The 26,673-nt window shown below is 38.9% G+C and overlaps 1 protein-coding gene across 1 annotated transcript; it reads left to right on the top strand.

Moving 5' to 3' along the window:
• Nucleotides 1-1,062: 1,062 nt before the first annotated feature.
• Nucleotides 1,063-26,534, top strand: itga2b (integrin, alpha 2b). The gene is made up of 30 exons (XM_082183895.1): nucleotides 1,063-1,349; nucleotides 2,287-2,414; nucleotides 3,444-3,541; nucleotides 3,907-4,066; nucleotides 4,207-4,256; nucleotides 4,369-4,414; nucleotides 4,624-4,746; nucleotides 5,001-5,045; nucleotides 5,187-5,230; nucleotides 5,356-5,418; nucleotides 7,422-7,474; nucleotides 7,574-7,785; nucleotides 12,160-12,345; nucleotides 13,273-13,318; nucleotides 13,678-13,785; nucleotides 14,083-14,138; nucleotides 14,459-14,610; nucleotides 14,951-15,055; nucleotides 15,141-15,208; nucleotides 15,288-15,435; nucleotides 22,025-22,117; nucleotides 22,222-22,301; nucleotides 22,538-22,618; nucleotides 23,359-23,464; nucleotides 23,560-23,712; nucleotides 24,380-24,493; nucleotides 25,304-25,420; nucleotides 25,501-25,602; nucleotides 25,679-25,801; nucleotides 25,948-26,534. Exons 1-30 carry the CDS (start codon nucleotides 1,174-1,176, stop codon nucleotides 26,056-26,058), a joined length of 3,147 nt encoding a protein of 1,048 aa, XP_082040021.1. The 5' UTR covers nucleotides 1,063-1,173; the 3' UTR covers nucleotides 26,059-26,534.
• The last annotated feature ends 139 nt before the right edge of the window (nucleotides 26,535-26,673 follow it).

Below are 26,673 nucleotides of genomic sequence, written 5' to 3'. Positions count from 1 at the left end.
TATCTTTGCATAGTTTTTTCAAATGAATTCAGTGCAATACAGAATGTAGCCAATGTCAGAAAATAAGATGAAAGCTTGTAAATATTTAGCATGTCATTTTGTTTTTATTAGGCTGAAGTGAACAGATTGTCTCAGAATAGAAATGCACGACATCAAATAAACATTAAGCATAATATTTAATGCTTATTCATGCATCCCTTTTTTAAAACTAATTGTAATGTGGATGGTTAATGTTAATTCAAACAATATAAGCATACATCTTGTTTTGTGAAATAAAACTAATGTAGTGAATAAAAAAGAACAATGAAACTTCACAAAACAGAAACAGAAAAAAAAATCTCCTTTGAGATGCACTGAAAAGCACAGAAATAAAGTCATATATGAACATACCCAAACATACAGTACTTAATCTGACCTGTATGTCCCCTACAGTATATAGGAAGGACGCAATAAAGAGAGTAGGAAAGACATTCACTCAGCCACCAGACTTAGACGGATAAACAACAACTAATACATTTATTGGAAGGCTATTGAACAGCAAGTCAAATTTCATATTTAAAGAGCTAATGAATTGCTCCAGGCTGCACTCAGACCCAAATCTGCAACAGATCTAAAAGAGCATTGAAAAATGTAATAACGTTTTTACGATTAGATGAGTAGCTATAGAAGTGTGTTGTCTCTTAGGATGAGACTTCCTGACTGCTAACATAATTCTGTCACTTCTCTGCTATCACTTCTGAAAATGTTCCTTCTTTTTGTCTATTTTGAGCTGTTGTCAAATTACATTTTGGTACATTGGCATGTTCACTTTCTCTACTATAATGTGGATTCATTGAAAGGCATAGCTGGGTGTTCATATGCTGCAATCTCAAAACAGAAAATGTTTTAAAATTAATTTATCTTATTTATTATTTTATTTTATTTATTTATTTTAATTGTAAATGCCACAACACACTGAGCATTCAGGAAACCCATGGCATGTACCTCATCTTATCTGAAGGAAGCACATCAGAAACAGACACCCACAAGTGTCATATTAACTCCAATAACCACATAGTATTATAACGAGTTGTGCCGACATCTCCCAAAGGGACAGAACAACATTAACTTCTTCCTAGTGGCAGAGAGAATTGTGTAGAAAGAGTTTGGACGACTCCAAAAATCTCAGAGAAGATGGAGAAAAGGCTGAAAGTCATTCTGGTGTTTTTTACTGTATATTTGTCCATGCTCATTTATCCAAATCACATCAGTGGCTTTAACCTGGATCTGAACAATTATACAGTCTTCTCTGGCCCTGAAGACAGTTACTTTGGTTTCTCAGTGGACTTTTATCAGTCAAGCAGCAAAAGGTGAGTGGTGCTGACCTCCACAGCAAACGTTCTGCATATGGATTACCTGGTTAACTGCTCCAGAATCTGTTAAAGGGATAGTTCACTTTAAAATGAAAATTCTGTCATCATATACTCACCCTCATGTTGTTTCAAACCTGTATGCATTTCTTTCTTCTGCTGAACAGAAAGGAAGATATTTAGAAGAATGTCAGTAACCAGGCAGTTTCTGGGTCCCATTGACTTCCATAGTATATTTTTTTTCCTACTATGGAAGTCAATGGGACCCAGAAACTGCCTGGTTACTGACATTCTTCTAAATATCTTCCTCTCTGTTCAGCAGAAGAAAGAAATTCATACAGGTTTGAAACAACATGATGACAGAATTTTCATTTAAAAGTGAACTATCCCTTTAAGCCCTTCACCCAAATATGATACTATACTAATGCCACAATTATACAGTGCCGTTCAAAAGTTTGGGGTCAGTAAAATTTTATGTTTTTGAAACAAGTCTCTTATGCTCACCAAGGCAGCAATTATTTGACAATTTAGTAAAAACAATAACAGTGTATTTTAATATATTTCAAAATGTAATTTATTGCTGTGATGACAAGGCTAAATGTTCAGCAGCCATTACTTCAGAAATCATTATTATGCTGGTTTGTTGATAAGAAAATCTGAGAATTGTGCTGCTTAATATTTAAGTGGAAACTTTGATACATTTTTTCATGAATTTAATTTATTTGAAATAGAAATCTTGTGGTTACGTTATAAATGCCTTTACTGTCCCTTTTGGTCAATTGAATGCATTCCTGCTGAATAAAAACTGAATAAAAAATAAAAGCTGTCTCTCACACTCTCTCTCTGTTTTATATTTTTGTTTGTTTTTTTATGTAAAAATGCTGAAGGTTTTCTGTGAAAATTTCTGATTATGTATGCTCTGGTGTCCACCCTGCAGTATAAGTGTGGTGGTTGGAGCACCCAGAGCAAACACCAGACAGCCTGGGATCTCGCATGGTGGCTCTGTCTTCATGTGTGACTCGACAAGTGGAGAATCGTGTCAGACTTTAAACTTTGACCAAAAAGGTGAGTATAGCATCATGTAATATGTACAGGCTAAGTATGCAGTATGCAGTGTTTCCCATACATTTATTTATTTGTGTCAGCCAACCACAAATAGATTTAAGTGCTTCCCATTCATTAAGTCTGTGGCGGCCCGAAAATGTATTTAAACTTCTTATAATAAAAGGTCTTTAATGTCGTGTTTTTTGCCATTGCTGTCAAACAAACTAAAATCAAAAGTGCGAGAAGGCTTTGTGTCCTTATCAATTCACAAAAGACTGACTGTGCTGCACAGAGAGAAGTGCGCACCTCGCTCACGTGATCAGATCCGCGTCTCAGTTCACAGTGAATGAATGCAGTGAACTTCATCTGTGCATGAGCTGAGTTTAGCGTGCATGTGGGAACTTAACGGCCACCAGTTACGCATTATTTTCACATTTGCATAGTTGACGATTACAGCATTTCACCAGATTTGTAATGAGACCCATTTGTAAAGCTTGAATGCAGTTTCTGTCAAATTAAAAGTTCATGTGTTTTATCTCTTTCAAGTATAGAAATTAGGACAAAACTAATTATGAAAGTTTTATTTATTTTTCAGTGCAATTTTTTGCAATGTTTTTTTTACAATATATGGCTATTACTGTCATAGGAATAATATTATAAAATTATTATTATTATCATTATGTAGTGTAATGTAGACTGAGACACTATATCACAGCTAAAAAGAGGTTTGAGTCCCCTTTAAAGTTCAGGTACAAGTCAATGCACGGATGTACTTTGTTCAGTTTGCACACTGAATATGGTTTGGAGCAATTCATTTTGAACTCTCAAAGTGCACCAGATTGATTAATTAACTTAAACATGTAAAAACATCAATGTATTCATGCTTCCAGACCACTAGAAGGACAGAGGTCCACCCACCACAGTTTCACAAAATCCTGTGGGAAACACTACAGTATGTAATATTTGGTATCATGAAATGTTGTCATAATACAGTAAAAGTAAATTCTACCACACCTTTTTTTCTTTCTTTTTTCAATGAATGTTTCATAGGTGATGAAAACATCACATTTGGTAAAATGCTCCTAATGGCTCACAAATCAAACCAGTGGCTGGGCGCTTCAGTTCGAACCTACATGAACTACATCTTGGTGAGTTACTGCATTTCACAAACAGCCCTCACAAAAGCTAGTTAATAGAATTGATTTAAGCATCTTGTTTTGTTTTGTTTTTCAGCCAAAGCCGTTTATTTTTAGGTTTGATATAGTTTGTTATAATTGGTCATAGAATGTAAATTATTAAGGGACCTTTAAATGGATTTCTTCCAGTAATTTTAGGTTTGTCTTGAGCAACCCTAATTGTACTTTAGTGAAGATGTTTTAAACAAAACAGTAACGTTTTTGTCATCTATAAATATATGATAAAGTGAGAAATATTTTTTGTATTTACGTTTTGGGGGGTTACCCGGTTTTAATTCGGAGTTCAAAACGAGTTTTATATGTTTCATATGAGCTAGGCCTGTGCCCCCATGTTCCACTGGAACGTGCTCTTGGAAAAGGAGGAGGCCATGAATACGCCTGTTGGGAACTGCCAGCTTTTGAACATGCAAACAGGAGAGCTGGCAAACTACGCCCCCTGCAGGGAAGAATATGTAGAGGCGATTTACACCAGAGGCTGTAAGACACTGAATTTTACCGCTGTCACATACAGAAATGTTCTGCTATAGATCTACAGCAGTGTTTATAAATTTGAAATACAAATACATTGTTATTACTCTTTCAATGCCTAATGTTTCAAGTACTCTGACCGTGTACAGATCCTGACAGGCGTTACTGTGAGGCTGGATTTACCACAGACATCACCAAGGTTCCTTGTTTCTCTTTTTTGGCAGTGGAGTAATTTGCAACAGACTTTAAATAGTTTAACATCTCTTTTTTTTTTTTTTGCATGTAAAAACTGCTTGCGTTGGTTGTGACAGAATGGCAGAGTGATACTTGGTGCACCAGGAGGCTATTATTTTCAAGGTAAAATATGTTAGAAAAGCTAGAAGTCCACTAGATTCATGGCTGTCTTCAAGTTCACTGTGATAGTGTGTTTCAAACATTTGAAAAGAGGGTTTTTGTTTTAAATGTGAATTGACAGAGCACTTTCAGTGGGAGTTAGCCTATATGACTATATGTCTTTGTGAAGTGTGCTGTGACTATACCTATGTAAACCTTTCTCTTTACTTCAGGTCAGATAATCACTGCATCTCTTGCAAACATCATAAGCAGTGGCAGCACGTTCTCTCCCAAGCATTCAGTGAACGGTGAGACCAAAACACCACAAAGGCGTGACTACTACGACCTATATCTGGGTAAGATGTGACAGCTGTCATTCAAAACAGAGACCAAAAAAAGCTAATTAATTAGACTATTAATTTATTAACTATTAATTTAGAACTAAATCCATAAAATGATCCCACGATGGGAACCCCTAAAATGTTATATATATGAAGCACCTGACAGAACACTTTACAGGTTCCATATAGAAACTTAAAAATAATAATGATAAAGTGATAATGAAAATCTGAAACATCCATTGAGGATTCTTCATTTTTCTGCATCATAGGATACTCTGTTGCTGCTGGGCAGTTTAATGAAGACCATGTCCCAGGTGATAATCATAATTGACAAGCTATCTTAATTTTTACATATTTAATTTAAACAGCAGCTTTTAGAAAAATGAAACATAAGTTTGGTCTGCAGCTCTTATCAGCAATATTGTGCAACTTTTCTTATTTTAAAATCATTGCAGATTATGTTGTTGGCGTCCCAAACGATCTGCACACTGCAGGCTCTGTAAGTGCTCTTACACTTTTATGTGGATGATTATGCACTCCAGTTAAGCTCTTGCACAGTTACACAATTGATTATGGAATTAGTCAATGTAATCAGTCGTTGTACTGTTCTTTTTTTTTGTTTAGGTCAAAATAATAAATGGAGCAACACAGCCCCTGCAAATCATGAAGGCGATTAGTGGCACTCAGGTTAAACTTGTATCTGTGGTTAAATTTGATTTGGATATGAACCAGTACAATTGTGTTTAAATTGTTCTCAATAGTGTCTATTATTATAGGTTCAAATATTTGGGGTCAGAATTATTATTTTTAATTATTTTATTTAAGGATGTATTCAATTAATCAAAAGTGATAGTAAAGAAAGACTGTTATAATGTATTAGATTTAACAAGCTCGTGCAGGCTCTGTCAACGCCGCCCTGGCTTAGCAATGGGCCAGGGCGGCGTCAACAGTTCAGGGGGGCACGGCCTCTGAAGCCTTAATCAGGTACCTACTGCCCCTCCCCAAAATGTTCTTGGGACGAGTCTCTGGTGTGGCGGCGGCCATCTCGGGACGAGACTCTGGCGTGGCGGCCATCTTGTCTGAAGACACAGGTGTAGAGGTGGCCATCTTGTCCGAAGACACAGGCATAGAGTTGGCCATCTTGTCCGAAGACACAGGCATAGAGGCGACCATCTTGGCTAGAGACAAACTCTCAGGCGTGACAGCCAACTTGGGCGAGAGCCGATGTGTGTGCTGCCCACACACACACAAAATAGTCGTGGCGACTATCATGAGTGATGTATCATCCGGAACTGTCTCAGGTGCAGCGGCCACCTTGTCCGAAGACAGGCACGGCTGACCTGGTGTGAAGTGACTCAGGCTCGGCAGGACTGACGTGAAGTGACTCAGGCTCGGCAGCGGCCATGACAGGATGAAGCTCTGGCGAGCGGCGTGAGCACTGGAGTTGCCAACATTAGAGTGGGCATGACGTGAACTGACTCAGAGGATAGTCAGTCCTCTAGAGGATACTGTGAGCTTGCGGGGCTCCTCATCCGCAAAGCCCACAGTAAATGACGAGCCGCTCAATAAAAGGCCACAGTCAATGTATTGAGCCAGAGTGTAGTGAGGGGTATTGCCAGGCATGTAGTAATAAATACAATCATCCAGTCCATGGCGAAACATATCTTTCAAGACATCGTCACCAAAGTCAATCCCCTGACAAAGCCCACAAAACTCCTCCACGTAATCCTCAATAGGACAGCTACCTTGGCTGAGGAGGAAGAGATAAATTGCTAGGTCCATGTTAGTTTGAGTATTCTGTAACGAATAAAGTCCACTGAAGGCAAGTAGTAGTGAGAACCCAAATGCAACTTATTCCAAACGTGATCAAACATAAAATAAAGGCATGCCAATGCATGGAACTCAAAACAAGAACATAAACTTACACAACATGAAACATTCAATACTCAACAAAGACACAGGGCAAACATGAGGGCTAAATACACAAAAGACTAATGACAAGACAAGGGATACCTGTGAACAATTAAACACTGACCCAATGCCAACATGACACAACAGACAAGGGAACACATGGCAGGATCACATGACTAGAACAGGGGATCACATGACAGACAAGAACAAGGAACAAGAAACAAAACCCACAACGTGACAACTACACTGTAAAATTATATATTTTTTGTCAGTAAAGAGTATAAATTACCTTATAATTTACAGTGAAAATTGTTATTATATTTAACAAGACAATACAGTGTCTTTAACGATAAAATATTGTAACAATTATTACACGCTATTCAAAGTTTTGAGTCAGTAATATATATATATATATATATATATATATATACAAAGAATTCTGAACAAAAAGTATCAGTCATAAAACATATTATCAATTCAACATTGATGATAATAAATGTTTCTTGAGCATCAAATCATCATATTAGAATGATTTCTGAAGGATCATGTGACAATTCAAATATAATATTGTTAATATTTTAAATTGCAATAATATTTCACATTATTATTGTTTTTACTGTATTTTTTATCATATAAATGCAGACTGGGTGAGCAAAAGAGACTTCTTTCAAAAACATAAAAAATCGCCCCAGACTGAACGGTAGTGTATGTTGTCAAGGTAAGGACACACACTAAAGATTTAAATGCAGTAATTTAACTTTTTGTCTTGTCTTCTGTAGATAGCATCTTATTTTGGGCATTCTGTGGCAGTAACAGATATCAACAGAGATGGGTAAATGATTCCTGCAAAGACTAATTTCTTGTTCGGGTAGTTCATGAGAATTTATTAAATGTTTTTTTAAATTAATTATATCCTCTCTGTGGTCATCAGGTGCGATGATATCCTGATTGGAGCACCGCTTTTTATGGAGCAGCTGTCCACTCAGAAATTTCGAGAAGTGGGACAAGTATATGTTTACCTGCAAAGAGAGGGCTTCTCCTTCTCCTCTAGGCCCAACCAGATGCTGACAGGGACATATGCCTATGGGCGTTTTGGCAGCGCCATCGCCCCTTTGGGAGACATCGACTATGATGGGTTTAATGGTGAGGACTGTTCTGACATTACAAAGTAGTATTTACTGTGAAAATAACATGCAGTTTAATGTTTTTATTGATAATTCTGAGCACAAACCATCTGTGTAGAAGTACAAGAAGAAAATTAACAGCCAAATGAGTTTAATGTTGACAAAGTATGAATCAGAAGGAAAATCTGTCAGTTGCCCCAGGCATTGATCTTTACAGAGGGCAATGTGTTAAATTAGGCACTGTGGTTGCTGTTATATAAAATTTAATTCATCACCATCAGAATCTTTTTTTCCAGCTGCAATCAAATTAATCTTGTTACTTAATAACAGCAGGAGCACAAGCCATCTAATTTTTCTCTGTTATGAAAGCAGCATCTGAAAGTGATTTGACCTAAATGGGTCAGGTGTTCTTCAGCTGTGACAATATAATTCAGATTCATGCTGAGTTTCAGTGCTTATCTTAAGGAAAGCATTGTCATGAGATTACACTGTAAAACAAATCCTGTTCATCATAATAGTATATGACAATGTTTCAGGTCAAGGTCAAGGTCAAGGTCAAGGTTGTTAAAACGAGCCAATGCACATTGGCGTGCGTGAACTGCATCACATGCTCCGCTCCGCAGCGCGGGTATAAATACGGAAGTGGATGCACGCACCAGTTGTCTTTAGTTTTGGAAACGATCGGTGTCGATGTCTCTGAGTGTTGTTGTGTTGCAACGAGCGAGTGTGTCTGTGTTCTTCTGGAAGACTCTCCCAGTGCTGGTGTTTCTACAGCGAGATTGCAGCGGTGATCGCAAGCTTCTGAAGCTCTCAACTGCTGTTTTAACAGCATCAAATTTCTAAAGTGTTTGTTGACGGCTGGTTGAGGGCGGAAGTAGTGAGTGCTTCACTGGTGACGGATCCCATTTCCTGAAAGAGCAACACGGGTGTTTTTTTTCAAGATGCCAGTCCATCCGTGCGTTTCTGGGTGTGGTTGGGCTCTGTCCCCCTCTGACGGTCACAATAGCTATTTCTCACGTGTTTGGGCTTAAAGCACGCTGAGGCAGCTTTTGTGGATGACTCATGTTCTCATTGCGGGAACATGACCATCGCGGTGCTGAGATCGAGACTCGCCTTCGTCCGCGAAGCTGGAGTCCCCATTCCCATGCCCCGCTCTAGTGTTTCTTCTGGGCCAACTTCCCAGAAGAAATCTGGAGTGCCGCGTGAGATGAGATTGGTGATCTAAGGATCACAGTGAGGGGTTCCCCGCCCGGAAAAGCCCCGTGGGTCCCTTACTCCTCATTCACAGGTGGAGTTCTTTGTTTGTGTGTGTGTCTGTTCCGCCGCTGGCTCCATTTTCAAAGAAAGAGCAATTTCCTCTGTTCCTTGGTCCCAAGAGGGCCAGACTGGCAGTGTGCGACCCTGTAAAGCCTTGCACCACTTAGCCCCCTCTTGTATCGCCAGCCGGCAGCTGGGTGCGGTTCGAGGACCCGGTCACGCCTTCTCACGCACTCTCTGCCATCATGTAGAGACAGGTAAGTGTTGCACCACACACTGAGAACCCGCTTCGGGCCACCGAGCCTTCCATTGTGCTAAGTCAGGGGGGAGAAGGAGCGGGTCTTAATGGCCCAACCGGACCTAGTTCCCCCGAACTTATGCTCCTCTCGACAGCCCCTTCCTAACCCATTCATCTGAGACATCTCGGGAATGGGGCACCGTTGGCACCCGCATCCAGACCTCCATATCTGGTCCCAAAGCGGAGGTTCTAGGTGATCTACCACAAACATGTTGTAGACACCATCACTTCTGTTAGAGCACCCTCTAAAGATGAGGCATGCTTACGCCTGAAGTGGATTCTGTTCGTTGAGTGGTGTTCTACTCACCGAGAAGACCCCCGAAGGTGTTCGATCACTTCCGTACTTTCTTTCCTGCAAGATGGGTCAGAGCGAGGGCTGTCTCCCTTAAAATGTATGTTGCCTTTATATTAACGCCCGTCACGACTTGATCGTCAGGTTCCTGAGGGGAGTAAGGAGACTGAATCCGCCTTGCACCCCTCTATACCTTCTTGGGACTTATCTCTGGTGCTACTGCACTGCAGAGACCTCCCCTTGAGCCACTGCAGGCAGCTGAGTTAAAAATCCTGTTTTTAAAGAAACAGTTCTCCTGCTTGCTTGCCTCTATCAAGAAGGTAGGGGACCTGCACGCATTTTTGGTCGACGAATCGTGCCTGGAATTCAGTGCCTGGATATGTGCCCAAGGTTCCTACCTCTCCCTTAAAACGGGACCAGGTGGTGAGCCTGCAAGCACTGCCCGGAGGAGGCAGACCCAGCCCTGGCTTTTCTCCTTCACTTCCGCTCCTTGCGGTTATAACTGGACAGAATGCAAAGCCTCAGGACCTCAGACCAGCTCTTGTCTGTTACAGAGACCAGCAGAAGGGATGGCTGTTTCCAAGCTGAGGTTGGCCCACTGGATAAGTGGTTGCCATCATCTTGGTGTATATTTCCAAGGTGCACCGAGCCCCCTGGGTGGTGAGCCCCTCCAAAGAGAGAGTATAGCTCCTTCCTGGGCGTTGACACAGGGTGCCTGTCTGACAGATGTTTTTAGCCAACACCAACACATTCGCTAGAAAAATAGCCTATGTGTCGAGCCGGTTGCTTCCCGTGGGCTCCCTTCACATGAAGCCAGTTTCACTGTAAGCCGGGTTCGAAGTGTCGGCTTGCTGCGTCGGCTTGCTGCTGCTTGCATTCCTCTCCTATGGACTGGATATGGGTGCCATTCTTGCTCCAGTGAGTTCCTCTTTAGCCAAACCCTGTTGAGTTCCTCCACACCCTTCGGCAATGGAACTGGCGGAGCGTCCGATACCAGGCCTAACACTCGTATGCACTGGTGGAACCTGTGCTAGGCTGGGTCCATATGTTGTGATCCCTATGGCGATCCCATATGTGTATTCTTCCATGGTACAGCTCCCTGTGGCGAGCCCGTGTCTTCCCTTGGCAGAGCCTGCTCTGCCGTCACTGACCAGTTACATCTCCCCCGTTATAGGCTGGAGCCACCTCAGTGACATTCCATATGTTGTACTGCCCAGTCCATATGTGTTATTCCCCACATGTTACCTCCCTACGGGCAGGATGTGGCTTCCGCAGCATATTCCTTCAAATGAAAGGGTAACGATTTCCAGTCCCGTCGCCACTATTGCTGCACCACCGCTGACTCCGGGCTCCGCTTGGCTCCTCAGCAATAAACAATTGGTGCCTGCATCCACTTCCGTATTTATACCCGTGCTGCGGGGCGGAGCGTGTGATGCAATTCACGCACGCCAGTGTGCATTGGCTCGTTTTAACAATACTCGAAGATGATAGGCTCCCTAAGCGTGATTCTATCAGTCGACTACGTCTCCGTTCCCTCCTTCAGGGAACGAGTGTTACATATGTAACCAAGACGTTTTATAACTTTTTACCTGAACTATACCAATCAAAAGTTTGGGGTTGGTTGGATTTTTTTAATGTTTTCCAAAAATACGTTTTTTTAATGCTCACTATGGCTGCATGTATGTGATTGGAAAAAAACTGTAATATTATGAAATATTTGTCACGGTCACCTGTTAGTCACCGTCTTCACAACATGTCTCATCATCCTCTCCGGCTTACACCTGCATTCACTTCACCATTACTCTCACCTGCCAGTTATCATCATCATTACTCACCATGTTCAGCTGTTGTCACCTTGTCTTCCCATTTTTCATCTGTGTATTTAAGTTCCTCATTGTTCTCTGTTAACTGTCGGATCTCGTCAACACTGTGTTGTAGTTTTGGTACGTTTCTGTTTACTGTATATTAAATTCCTGTTGTCATTTCATCCTGTCTTCTGAGTCTGCTTCGACGTGCCTCACACAACCAGTGTTGGTGCACTGTAATGAACGCACAACGTATGAGAATGAACAAAAAGTCTTTATTTCACAATCTAATAATGAATCATGGAAAAAAACACAACGAGGAAAACAGAACACAATGACAGTAAAACAGAATTATACAGAACAGAACTGTTAAAATTATAGATTTTGCAGGTTTCTTTAATGAATATATAAAGTTCAAAAGAACAACATTATAAACAACATTGTAACAAATAAAACTTTAAAGACACTTTTAAAGGGTCTTTGCTGAATAAAGTAAAACATTTCTTTCAAAAAAATCTTACTGACCCCAAAATTAGTATACAATAACACTATTTTTTAAATATTTTATTATAAAAGCACATGTATTGTCTTTTTAAATATCATACAGATTTGATAAGGTTATTTTGTCATTGTTTTTGTTTTTTGTTTTTTTATCCTCTTTTTGTATGCTGGATGATTGTATATTTATTGCACCTTTAAATAAAAATAAACAAATGTGATTTAATATTCCTTTATTCTCAGATGTAGCTGTGGGGGCACCTGGCTCTGGTGAAGGAGGTCAGGTGTTTATTTACCTGGGTCAGAGTGATGGTTTGACCACCCAGTATGTTCAAGTCATCGAGAGCCCGTTTCATACCCTCATAGATCCTCCAATGTTTGGCTTCAGCATGAGAGGAGGGATAGATATTGATGATAATGGATATCCAGGTATGTGATATATTACTTGAAAATATTTGAAACGCATTCATGCATTATTTCTTCTCTGGAACACAAAAAGAGGAACAATAAAGAATACAATCAAATCATACAATCAAAGCCACCATACAAGCATGTAAACACTTTCATTCTGTGGATCTCCTTTTGTGTTCAATGGAAGAATTGAGGTGGTACAGGTTTGGAACATCATGACGGTGACAGGTTTCATTTTTGGGGTAAACTTAATTCAAAACTCACATTTACTTTATTTTGTTAATTTAAAAAAAAAATAATGCCTCAAACCATTGGCAGCAAATTGTAGCTCTTTTCACCTAGCTCAGAACCCTGAGATCACTGTTCACTTCCCATTATCTTCCATTAAAATCTGACCTGGAAACCTCAGCTGGGTCACTGCATCAAAATACCATAACCTTCCCAGCAACCCCTTATAGCCATCTATGAGTCATGCTTGGAGTAAAAAACCCACAAATAACCGGATGATAGAGCCAACAAAAGCTTCAGAGACTGTCCTCAAAGTTCGAATGTCTGTTGTGAACAATCTCAACTAACAGCCCTTTCCCACAATCCCTTGGGAGGAGTAAAGAGCTGTTTGGGAGTCACCATGAGACAGGAATGCTTTAGTCAGAGCCACAACCCTCTTAGTACAGATGTAAATGGAAAAGGGCTCTGACACTGGGGTCCAGTGTGGACATGGCAATGCTTTTTGACACAAAGCACCTCAATCTCTTAAGAGGGACTCTTGGTGCTCTTAGGTCACTTATCACAGACAAAGTAGTCCCCACACTTCTTTTCCTCCAATTTAACATGGCTGTCTTGTAGCTCAATCCCTGTTTCACTCACTTTGTGGTGTTTGCTGATAGAGAGATTTCTCAATTTCAAGGCATATAATAATTATGCTTTGTTTTTTCCCCCCTTTAGACCTCATCATTGGTGCTTGGGGTGCGAGCAAAGTGGCAACCTACAGGTGCTAATTTAAAATCATCTGAATGACACCCTTAAATTCATTATTGTAATCAATATACGCTTCATCCTTTTCAGTATATTTGTCTAAAGCAGAGGTTCTCAACTGGTTTTGCTTCAGGACCCGGAATTTACATTAGACATCAAATGGTGACCCAACACAGTGCCAAAATTACTTTATCATATGAAACTAAACCAAAGAATTTCCTTTTATCCTTGAATCCTTTAATATATTATTTTATGAATTATATAATATGCATTAAGCAGTTTTTCCCTGCTGAGGGTCGTGACCAACCAATTGAGAACCACTGATCTGAACTATGATTCTGTGTGTTGGATCAATAACGTGTTTGACTTTATTAGAGCACAGGCTGTTGTGAGGACACAGGCTCGACTCTTATTCTTCCCTGAACTTTTGAACCCTGAAGACAAATTGTGTCGACTCCACCAGAGCAGCACCTTCATTACTTGGTAATGTTTCTGAACTTAGTACAAGAGACAGCTTTACTGTGTCATTATGATTCAAGAGGCTGGCATTCAAAATGCTTGACTAGTCAGCTATAAAAAAGCTTCTCAAGGATTAAAAGAGTTCGTGTGAGGAATGGTACAGTGAGCTATTGATACACCCACATCCTTTTTAGGAGTAATCTCAATACATCAAGGACTTCCATTGATCAGCAATCCATATTTTTTGCTTTGAATGTCAACATGGTTGTGGTACTTCTATAGAATATCTATCATGTCCACTTGTTTTCTCTTTTTCCTTAGCTTTGTAATTATGGCATGCATCAGTGTATCTGGACACAGAATTCCTGAGGAGATTGGTATGTAATCCATATGAAATAATTTAGTAATAAACAGAGCGTTTCATCAGCAGGAAAACATCTTTCTAAAAGTGATTCCAACGATATCGTTTCTCATTGGCGTTAAATAGTTCTGGTTTGAACTCTGCTATTCATTTTACATTTAAAACTATATCTTTATTGTTATAGTTATCATCCTTGGTGTGAACAAGCCTTTATTAGAGTTTTGAATTCAGCTTATTGTACATATAAAGGATCTTAAAATAAAATATGTAGGGTGCATTAAAGGTGTTATCAAAGATTTGCAGGTTTTTCAGCTTTTTGCAAAATATTTCCTCTAGTGCTCAACACAGAGCTTCAGTTGGACAGGATGAAGCAGAGCATGGCCAGACGAACCCTCCTGCTGGACTCTAACCAGCCATACGCTTCCTTCCAACTCTCGATGGAAAGAAACTCAGGAGATGTCTGTAGGAACTTCACAGCCTACCTACTGGTGGGTTTCATCAAAATGTTGATGCGCTGAAAATGTGACCATTGGATAAGAAGCACAAGTCCTGTGACCTTCAAGTTGCAGAACACTGACTGTTCTAAGTGCTTTTGAGAGTACAAAAACTATACACACATAAATTAGATCTAGTTTGCTCAGAGTACCAATAAAAAAAATGAAAACAAGAATGCTTTTGTGCTCCCAGCTGCACAACGGGTCATTCATGTGATCTCTCTGCAATCAAATTCTCTTAATTATCCTTTTTTTGTCATGTAAAATGCAAGAAGATGTTAATGTTGCAGTGTGTTTCGTGAGTTATCATTCATCTCAATCCTTTCCTTTTAAGCCTGAGTTTAAGGACAAGCTAAGTCCAATCTTCTTCTCGATGAACTACAGTCTGGCTGACACCCAAGATGCAGTGCTGCATGGACAAAGTGTCGCTTTTGGACAGGTGAAGGCTGGAACATATAGTTTTTGTTGTTACAATGGCACATATTTATTAACATTAACCTGTTGAAATTTGTTGTTGTGTCTAGGCACGGATAATACTAAACTGTGGTAATGATAACATCTGTATTCCAGACCTGAAGCTGAAAGCAGTGGCGTATGTTCTTTTGTTAGCTACAGTATAGATATGAAATGTTTACAGACTTTTATCTTAAGTGAAACTTTATCTAAAACAGGTCAACAGAACCAATCCTGATCGGCGATGAGAATCCAGCACTGCTGATTATCGAGGCCGAAAATCAGGGAGAGGGAGCTTACGAGACTGAGCTATATATCAGCCCGCCAGTGCACACACACTATCAGGGTGTTGTGAGCAACCAGGAGGTGAGGGTTTAGTCATTTTTCTGTTTTTTGTTGATAGCTACAGAACATTAAAGGGATAGTTTACCCAAATATAAAAATTCTGTCATCATTTACTGACCCTCAAGTTGTTCCAAACCTGTATGAGTTTCTTCCTTCTGCTGAACACAAAAGAAGATAGAGTGAAGAATGTCGGTAACCAAACAGTTGATGGGCCCCATTGACGTCAATAGTATTTTTTTTTTCTTACTATGGAAGTCAATGGAGACTTAACCGGAGTATGGACTATAGGCTAATAAGGCATATTTATTTATCACTTTATTTATGTAATCATATTATATTAATCATATTATTTATTGTATTATTTATTAATATTGTGAATTTGCTCATTTTTATATTTTTCCGTTTTCAAGTTTTTGCAATTTGATGTGCTTTTGTCATTTTTATTTCTATTTAGCTTTCATTTCTATTTAGCTTTATTTTATTGCAGTTGCAAATTTAGTAATGTTATTATTTCAACGTAAACTTATTTATAGGGATGCACAATATCGGCCACTATATCAGTATCAGCCAATTATGTTCATTTTTAATGTTATTGGCCGATAAGAAAATTTGGGCAATTTATTAAAGCTGATAAATAATGGATTATTTCCTTCAGCTGAGACACTTTAGATGCACACTGTTCACTATAAGGGTTTTGATAGTAATTGCAATTTCAAAACACTGCTTCATGAAGCTTCAAAGTCTTTATGAATCTTTTGTTCCGAATCAATGGATCGGCGCTGTCACATGTGGTTGCAGCCTTGCAGGAAGGCAGACGAAGATGAGGATACATTTCCAACACAATGGTTTAATGATAATAATATAAAGGATAGCCGGACAGGCAGCAACACACATTATACACAACAGATCAGACAAAGATTGACTGAACAGACGGAACTTAAATGCAAACAGATGACAATGATTGGTGATACAGGTGATACAGATGAACTGATAATGACAATGAAGTCCAACGTCTTGAAGATGAACCAGGGGCACGTTCAAGTTCAAAACGGTGCGCAACGTTTTGCTACGGTTTCCGGGTTGAACGTCATGTTTCCTTGAAATGGCGTGCACCGGTGTGGTCACCGTGATTTTGCCAAGTAAGACATGTTCCTGGATCAACATATTTTGTTGATCCTGGATTAACATTCCTGCCCCAAAATTTAGTCCTAACCCTATCCCTACCCCTAAACCTAACCCTACCCAAATGTTTCCCTAAAATCAGAGTTTCCCCAAATGACAGGTGAATAACACTGATGTTGAAGCACCTCACCCTGGTTTTAAGCCTAAACTTGACATAAACTGTAAACTTGTTCCTCAAATCTGATTGGTTGATTGGAAAGTTGTTCCAGGATCAACAAAGATGTTGATCCAGGAACATGTGGTACTTGGTGAAATCACGTTCACCGCACCGGTGTGCAACGGGGTTTGAGATACGTTTTCTCTTGTTTGGTGGGTGTGTCAGAACTGCAGTCCAATCAGCAGCAACATGTATATAAAGCACGCGGTATTAAAGTGAACTCACACAATGGGTTCAAGGAAAGTAATTTTCAAATGTGTTCGATGCAGCTCGGTATACGCAACAACTGAGGATATTAGAAGACATGTTTGTCGTAAGTTTTATTGTAAAAATATAGGATATCAACATAATGATGTAGTTATTTATATTATAGCTTCGATCATTGCAAGTGTTTGACATTTGGTATAGAAATAAACAATGGTAATTAAAGGGTTACTAAACCCCTGGTCAGAGCCTGGCTCCACCCACTGGCAATATTTGAAAAATGCTAGAAAAGTGGGCAGACCCCAGCGGAGATAGAGGGGACGAACCGTGAGCGGGGGGGCGTGCACCTATTTTTTTTGCAGTCTATGTGTCAGACTCTCTAAAATGGAGAGTGACTCACAGTGTCGCAAGACGACGTAAAGTACATGCATCTGATGAGTTTTATCGAGTTGATGTCAATAGCGCGTGCTCTCTATAGGCATTTTCATATTTTGCCGCTATGTGAAAAAATCCAGCAAAATGCGCCGACGCATTTGTCGACCGCAGAGGATTAACTTTAGTCTAACCATAAATTGTGATTAAAATATATATGATCACTCACATCAAGACGCCGCTGCGGTGGTGGAGTCCATGCAGGAGGAGCAGCGTTTGGCACTGCGTCGCTTATCAGCACGAGCTGTGTGGGGAAGCCCATTATCACCTCTATTGCGTTGGAAAAGCAATCCCGCGTAAAATGCAGGTTTCACACTCACGGTCTTCCAGGCCAAGTGCATGCAACCACTGGCGCCTAATTTCCAAGTCTGATGGAAAGCTATGCAGTCCAGCAGTGCTGTTGCAACCAGCAACACTACACCTACGTATCCTCCTGACCACTGTACTAAATACAGATAAATCTACGCTAGCTCATACCAAGGGCGTGGTGAGCTCGTACCAGGGGCGTAGTACCGCTTACGTCACGTAGTACCGCAAACATCCAATAGGAAAATTCAACTGCAGTAGCCACCGTTCAACCTGAAGAGGGCAGCACTCAGACGTTTTTACACCATATATTGTAGAGTTAAAACACTTTATACCCAAATGTCAAAAAAGTTACTTGAATCAATGAACAGCACTAATAAAGCCCCATTCTTACAGATCATTAACTAAAGAAAGTTGGTTTAGGGTTTAGTTACCCTTTTAGTGCTTTTCCTTAAAATGAGAAAGAAAATACAGGGTATTATATGAACTACAAATAAAGTCAGTATGTGAGGCTAAATAGCCTAGATGTGTTTTAGTCTGAATTAGGTAAGATGTGTGCTTCCATTTCAGTTTCAGCAATCCCTTCACTCGATTGGGATGTTCTCTTTTGTTCTGGGCGGCAAGTGCAGTAACTGTAACATCAAGCATATTTTGTAGTATTAAACACATATTTATACCGACTTCATCAGGCTCAGAAAATTCTTCACAAAGAACACAAAGAATGGCCTTCTCAGCTGCCATAGTTGCAACTCTTGCGTCATCAGAAGAGGGTGTTCAACGCATCACCGTTTCTGTTTAAAAAACGTTGTGCAGCGTTTTGTCGGGGCTGAACGCAGCCCAGATCTTCAAAGTAGAACAAACTAAACAAAACACAACTGTGATAGGAGCATGTATCAAACTGCCAGAGTCACGTGAGTTCAGTAAACGAGGCTTCATTACGTCATAACTTTTTCGAAACGTTTCGAAACACTTCGAAGTTTCAATGGTTTACCGCTGGGGGGCGATGATCTGTCAACCCGTGAATCCTGAGGATTCACTGAGAACCATTGAACAAGTGTCTGTGGGTTTTACCTGATCTCTGATCAGTTTTATACATTTGTATACGTTTTAATTAGACATTAGTATAATTAAAATGAATAATGGTAGTATAGTCTTAGTGGCCTAATTAGCTGAGCCACTGATAGAACAAACAAAACAAACCCTGACAATTGATAAAATAACATAGGCTATATACATTTGATAATCTTATTAGATTATTAGATGATAACATTTGAAAGATTTTACTTTCAATAAAAAAAATTGCAATAGATTTGTTTTTATGCATGTTTAGCCCGGGTTTTTGTTGCATTTACACTGTTCTGACCACTATGGGTCACCATGGAGACAGGTGTCGGATTGTTTCGAAGCCTCAACACAATACGGCACATTTGCTTCAACTCTTTCAGTGTTTCACGAAGCCTCGATCTACCCACCACTAGGTTTTGAATTGCTTTAAAAATACGATTGGAATCACTTCAAAAAAAGAAAAAAGTTAAGTGCAACATGTGTCATAGTCATATAGTCACGGATTAGGTGGCTGTAATCAAGTGCACGACAAAGGAGATAGGCTACTATAAGAGACTTTAATCCTATACTTAAACAAGAAAACATACAACCACATATCACAGAGAACTGAAATAATGCTAGACGAGGGACTGACTGAAAACAGAGGGCTTAAATGCATGGGCAAACGAGATAATATTAAAGACATATCTGAACAGAATAGCCTACTCAAATCAATTAGTAACCATAGTGACAAATAGGTGAACTGACATAATTACCTGACAAGAGGATGAACAAAGAAATTCAAACATGAACTGAACAGAAAAACAGATCAAAACACAAACTGAAAACATGACAATAGTCTGTCATATATAGGCTACGTAAAATTATAATGAGCACATTATAATTGTGCTTGGGACATGGATTTAATGGTGAGACTTTTGTTTTTGTAATCAGGCTCTCGAACATTATGTAAAAAATTGGATCAGCCAATATATAGGTTATCGGCTTTGAAATATAAAGAATTATCGGTTATCCATATTGGCCAAATTTTTCATATCGGTGCATCCCAACTTATTTATTTTAGTTAGTTGCCAAAGCAACATTTCTAATTTTCGTTTTAAAGGGCACCTATTATGCAAATTTCACTTTTACATGGTGTTTGAACATAAATGTGTGTTGGCAGTGTGTGTACACAACCACCCTATAATGATAAAAATCCACCCAGTGCTTTTTTTATAATCCCCATAAATCATAAGCACTGTCTCAGAATGAGCTGTTCTCAGCTTCGGGGCAATGTGACGTCACTTTGCACAGGCCCCTCCCACGACTGTTGATTGACACTGCAGTTTGAGCATAGACCCGCCCTGAGTGAGCCACACACAGTCCGCCATTGTTTCCACGCTTGAGCAGCTGTAGACAAGAATGTCTCCTAAGCGATTGAGGTGTTTTGTTGTTGGATGTAAAAATGAACATGGCAGTCTTCATTTACTCTCGTTGTTACTCGAGGATGGATCTGTACCAACTGTTCGTGATCAAGCTAACAGTCTCCGGAGCGACAGGACTAACGTTACTGACCACGGCAGAAATGAAAGTGGGAGCGCGCACTTTATGACAGCTCATCGAATAGTTTTACGGATATACAGTGTACCAGTTTATTAAGCACAGACTGAAAAGGTGTGTATATATTTGTTTACTGTTAGTTGTAACGAGTGTTTTGTGTACTTCGCTGTGTATGTTCCATGCTAATGAAAGGGAGAGAGAGAGTTTTGGATGAGACTTAAATGCTCACATCTTATACTGTGTTTATTTAAGGTTAGCTGTTCTTACAGTGATTCTCTGGAGTAAAACTAACGCTTCATCTTTTGTGTCATGTACAATAAACTTAATTGAACTCATCAGTATATTTTGGTCATCATTCGGACGAGGTCTGCTACAGCAGGCTTGTATTAATAGTGGATAAAAGCAGATGACAAATAAGTTATAGCCATAATTAAGCTAAACTATACCTGTTCAATCTCCATACAGTATATATTCTCTGGCTCTGTGGGCATTATTGTCCGACTCCGAGTCGAAATGAACACCGCTACTGAGGCCACATCCACACGAAGCCAGAGCTTTCCCTATCCGATATTTTTTTTCCCCGTTCAAAAAAAAAATTCCGTAAACACGGCGTCGTCTCAAGAAATATCTGCGTACACACGAAACCACTGAAACCGACTCAAAACGATGTAGTATACATGCCAGACCAGTATGTGGCGCTGTAATTCTGCCACAGACATACACTAAAAACGGAGAAGAAGACTTAAAGCATGCGCATAAACCTTGCGCGCTGTATACTATGGCTGTATACAACAATAATATTAGGCACAGTAGCTTCTTTTTTTCTTTTCTTTTTTCTTTTTTAATCAAGAACTTTGTTGAACAATATGAAAAACCATAAATGTAGTTGCTGTGACTTAACGGTGTCTGACTAGTTGACACTTGGTGTGATGACATCATCGTTTCACAAAATGTACGGAAAACGCAAGGGCGGCGTTTTCAGATTTATCCACCTTGGGACCCGGTTTCAAAAAATAGCGGTTTCAGTCTCCGAAAACGCCGGATCCGTGTGGACGAAACGCCAATACGATAAAAAATGTATACGTATACAGCGAAATGCGTCTCCGTGTGGACGGGCCCCGATAGTTTCTGTTCTGATATTATCAGATGAGATTGTCCTGGCTCTGAGCGGGAGCTCGTGAGGCTCCGCCTTTTGGGCCGGCAGCAGCAGTTCATTTGCATTTAAAGGGATACACACTAAAACGGCGCGTTCTTCTGAGCCCCCAAAAAATGACAATTTAAACATGCTGTAAAAAAATATCTGTTGGGTATTTTGAGCTAAAACTTCACATACATACTCTGGGGACATCAGAGACTTATTTTACATCTTGTGAAAAGGGTCATAATAGGTGCCCTTTAAGTTTAAAATTTTTCCCTAATATTTATATTTTCTTCTATTCTTTATTTTACTAAACGAAACCCATTGTTTTAGTTAACAATAACAACACTGGTACAAGGTTTGTCTGAACTCAAATGGAACTGATGTTGGTACAGTCTTCACGAAAACAAGATCTCCAAACAGATCATATTTTTAAGAAACTGTCTTCCACTGGCCAGACAACTAGATCAAGCCTAACAAATGATATCTGACTGTCCCCTTTCTGTCAGCACACTTATTTTATGTTCTTGTGAATAGTAGCATTATTGCTGAGTTGTGTCACATAAGGTGTAAAATGTGTTTTGCAGGACTTCAGTCACTTGGTTTGCGGTCAGAAGAAGGAGAATGGTTCAGTAATTGTGGTTTGTGATCTGGGAAACCCCATGGAGGCTGGACATCAGGTCAGGGTGACATAATCAACATAATAACCCACCTCAAATCATTTGATCATTCATGATAAGCCTGTTGTAAAAAAATTTGCTCTCGGTTGTTTTCTCTCATTTAGCTGAAAGCAGGTCTTTACTTCAGCATGGGTGGTCTGGAACAAGTGGAGAATCACATCACATTCCAAATGCAAATACGAAGGTCTGAACATCCACACACACACACACACACACACACACACACACACACACACACACACACACACACACACACACAAACAACATCTGTGCTGTTAGCAAAACAAAACAGGGGGGAAAAAAACTATTTTTTTCCTAGCTTGTCTGCTCCATAACAAACGCTTTCTGGTACATGTTGCCCATGATGACAATGATTATCATCTTCTGTTTCTTCTTCTTGGTCTCTCTTATTGTTTTCAGTAAGAACAGCCAGAAACCAGACAGTAACCTGGTCCAATTGCAGGTTAATGTTACTGCTGCAGCTTCCCTGGAAATGCGTGGGTTAGTTCTATACTTTCATTTTCTCATACTGTATCATTTTATCCCCTTTTATCATATTATATATATATATATATATATATATATATATATATATTTAAAAACCATTCACAAGACTGTTTTTTATGGAAATAATAAATACTTTTTATTCAGCAATGAAGAATTTAATTGATCAAAAGTGACAGTAATGAGATGTATAATGTTCTAAAAAACAAACAAATATTTCAAATAAATGCTGTTCTTTTGAACTTTCTATTAATTAAAGAATGTTGTCAAATAAAAATGTATTAGTTTCCACAAAATATTATGTTGATTTCTGAAGTATCATGTGACACTGAAGACTGGAGTAATGAGTGCTGAAAAATCTGCTTTGCCATCACAGGAAGAAATGCATTTTAAAATATTTTAAAATAGAAAACCATTATTTTAAATTGTAATATTATTTCACAATATTGCTGTTTTTACTGTTTTTCTAATCCAATAAATGCAGACTGGGTTAGCATAAGAGACTTATTAAAAAAATGTAAATACTGACCCCAGAAAATGTTAACACTAGCGTGTATGTATGTATATATATATATATATATATATATATATATACACACGCTAGTGTTCATAATCAAATGTATTAACATGCTTCACTACAGTTGCTAAATTTTCTTTTTGAATATTCTTTCTCACTCTTCTGAAAGTAAAACTGGTTTGGTTCATGTTTGAATTACCATTTAGTTTCTTCATTACAGAATCTCTTCTCCTGTTGACTGTGTCCTGCCTATTGCTAAATGGGAGCCAAATGATTATCCAGAAGACTTGAATGAAGTAGGCCCACTCGTAGAGCATGTATATGAGGTAAAATTCTCAGTCTAGGTCTAGGATTATTGTTAACACCTTCACTTAAGCGGTTTTACCATACTTATGTACAAGTTTCTAATTTCCTGTCTCAGCTAAGGAACATGGGCCCCAGTCCGGTGAATGCAAAGCTTACACTGGAGTTTCCTGTTTCACAAAATGAGTCCTATCTGCTATATGTATTTGCTAATGCTTCCCAAGAGCTCATCTCCTGTCAAACAGACTACGCCAACATCGACCCACATGGGGTGAGAGTGCCCCCTACTGACTATGATTTTGAAACTAAACCCTCTGAATAAGTCATTTGTTATTATATTATACTAGTATACTTTATTACACTATTGAAAAAGCACAGCAATATCTGTAAACAATGATGTACAGTGTTGGTACTATGGTACAGTGTTAACATGTGCATAACATTTAATAACTGATGATACGGAACGATTACCATAATCATACATTGGTATCTACATGTCACTCCAAGGTACTGGTTAATGTGATTCCACCAAGTACAATATGTTCCTGACCTGGATCAACATTTTTGTTGATCCTGGAACAACATTCCAATCAACCAATCAGATTTGAGGTACAAGTTTTTCAGTTTATGTCAAGTTTACGCTTACAAACAGGCTTTGTTATTCACCTGTCATTTCCTTCTGATTTTAGGGATAACTTATGGGTAGGGTTATGTTTAGAGGTAGGGATGGGGTTAGGACTAAATTTTCAGACATGAAATGTTGTTCCAGGATTAACAAAATATTTTGACCCAGGAACATGTCTTACTTGGCAAAATCACAGTGACCCCAAGGTACTGTGGCATAACCATGGTACCATGCACAAATTATCATGACATATTTTTGTGATACCATTTATGTATTCAATGGCAATAAACATTACACTACCTATTTATCACAGTTAGTGATGCTGGAGTCCTCCAACGTCACCATAGGCCAGGTTCATCATTTCAACAAACGTGACCTGTCGCAAAAAACTGAATATGAGCAGCAGTGGCAACATGCAGTCCATGTGGTACAGAACCTTCTATCTCATCATTTGTCATATACATCATATATATATATATACACACAGTTCAAAAGTTTGGAGTTGTAGATTTAAAAAAAAAATGTTTTTGAAAGGGTCTTTTATGCTCTCCAAGGCTGCATTTATACGATCAAATATACTGTAAAAACATTAATATTGTGATATAGTATTACAATTTTAAAATAACTGTTTTCTATTTGAATATATTTTCCAAGTATTTTCTATTCTTCAGTGTCACGTGATCCTTCCGAAATGATTCTAATTTGCTGATTTGGTGCTCAAGAAAAATGTATTATTATAAACAATGTTGAAAAAATATTTTATGTTTTTCATATTTTTGTAGAATCTATGGTACTTTTTTCAGGATTTTTTGACGAATAGAAAGTTCACAAGAACAGCATTTCATTCAATTGAAATTGATTTTTGTAACAATGTAACAAAAAAAGTGTTACAGTCACTATTGATTAATTGAATGCATCCTTACTGAATGAAGTATTAGTAAAAAATAAATAAATAAATAAATAAACTTAGAAAAAGAACCCAAACTTTTAAACAATATTTTATTTTATTTTATTTTGTTTTTATTTTACAGTAATGTTGTGATTCTTCTTTACCAGTAGAGGGGGATATCACACATCGTTCTTGTAAACAGAAGCTGCTTATTCATTTAGATTTTGACATTTCTAATTTTAGGCACTTAGCATGTGCAAATGCCTCCATCTTTCAGGACTCATACAATTATATTTTAAAATTGTAATGAATTTATTGTTAAATATTGCTAAATCTCTCACTGTGCAGAACTGCTCTAGTGGTGACCAATGTCTTGTGTTTGAGTGTGAGGCTGCGGGACTGCAGAGAGATGAGAGAGCCATTGTAAGAGTGATGAGCAGGCTGTGGGTACAAACCTTCTTAAAGGTGGGCCAAACTTTAAAGATCAAACTCTAAACATTTAAAGAAGTTGTCTAATAATCATACCCCTTTCTCTCACTGCTCAGAGACCATATGTGAATTACGTTCTTCACTCCACGGCTCACTATGAGGTGACAGATGTGCCCTCAAAAATCCAGCCAGTTGTCCTGCCCAGAGGAAAAGCACAGGTGAGACGTCAGTTCTTTGGGTTGTATCACGTAATATATGCAACTCCTCTTAAACCCCCTCATAAACTCTATCTAGACACATACAAATATAGTATGGAGACGGCCAGATGGACAAGAGGAGGTTCCTTTGTGGTGGATAGTAGTGTCAGTCATCGCTGGACTCCTGCTACTGGCTGCCCTGAGCACCATCTTCTGGAAGGTACTTCTACATGTTGAACAGCAGAGGGTGCTTTGTCTCATGTAGACCTCTGGGCCAACAACAAACAAAGCTTATCACTGTAAAACAAACACAAATGTGATACCACATAAATCTCCATCCATGTTAACATACAACGTTGTTTTAAGGTGGGATTTTTCAAGCGTAACCGTCCTCCATGTGACGATGATGATGATGATGATGATGACACGCAGCAACTGAGTGGTGAACAGAACGAGATGTCAGACTGCAGATCTTGAGTTATAATGCTTTGTAGCTTTTTAAAGTTTGTTTGCTCTGTTATATTTCTATTCTTTCTGCAGTTTTATTAAACATGTATCACAGTGGTTTGTATGGAGTTGCAGGCATTTGGTGACCAGCCCAGCATGTAGTAGATATCATATAGCTTTAGGCAGAAATAGGAGAAATAGGCAGAATAAAAAATGTATAATAATATTTGCCATTGCCCTTGTTAACATTCGTATTTCGAGCAGGTGATGATTATCAGTAGAGATCACTGAGCTTTAGAACTGGCTATGAACATTGAGCCTTTTTAATAAAACCAATGTAAATAGTCACATTCATTTCATCTCATTCATGAACTATTTGCACAGAAATGCATTATGCATATACTTCATAAATAATGGTTGTTGACTTTCATCAAAAGTCATGTAATTTCTGGTGTTTTTTGTTGTTTTTTCATTTTCAGTCATTAAAATGTCTTGTCTGCACTGTATGCAGAATGTGATTTCACTAAATACAACATGTTCATGGATCAACGTTCCAATCAACAAATCAGATTTAAGGGACATGTTTACAATTTGTCAAGTTTACTGTTAAGTTTAGGGGTAGGGATACGGTTATAACATTTTTGG

This window comes from Leuciscus leuciscus (assembly GCF_965113295.1).
Source record: "Leuciscus leuciscus genome assembly, chromosome: 1".
NCBI lineage: Eukaryota > Metazoa > Chordata > Actinopteri > Cypriniformes > Leuciscidae > Leuciscus > Leuciscus leuciscus.
This window is presented reverse-complemented; position numbering and strand designations above follow the sequence as displayed.

Bases quoted from the DNA above. Each gene is read 5' to 3' on its own strand.
- itga2b (XM_082183895.1), top strand. From the start codon at position 1,174: ATGGAGAAAAGGCTGAAAGTCATTCTGGTGTTTTTTACTGTATATTTG. The intron at 5,046-5,186 runs GTGATAATCATA...AAATCATTGCAG, and splicing joins TAATGAAGACCATGTCCCAG to ATTATGTTGTTGGCGTCCCA. The intron at 15,056-15,140 runs GTGAAGGCTGGA...TGTTGTGTCTAG, and splicing joins AAAGTGTCGCTTTTGGACAG to GCACGGATAATACTAAACTG.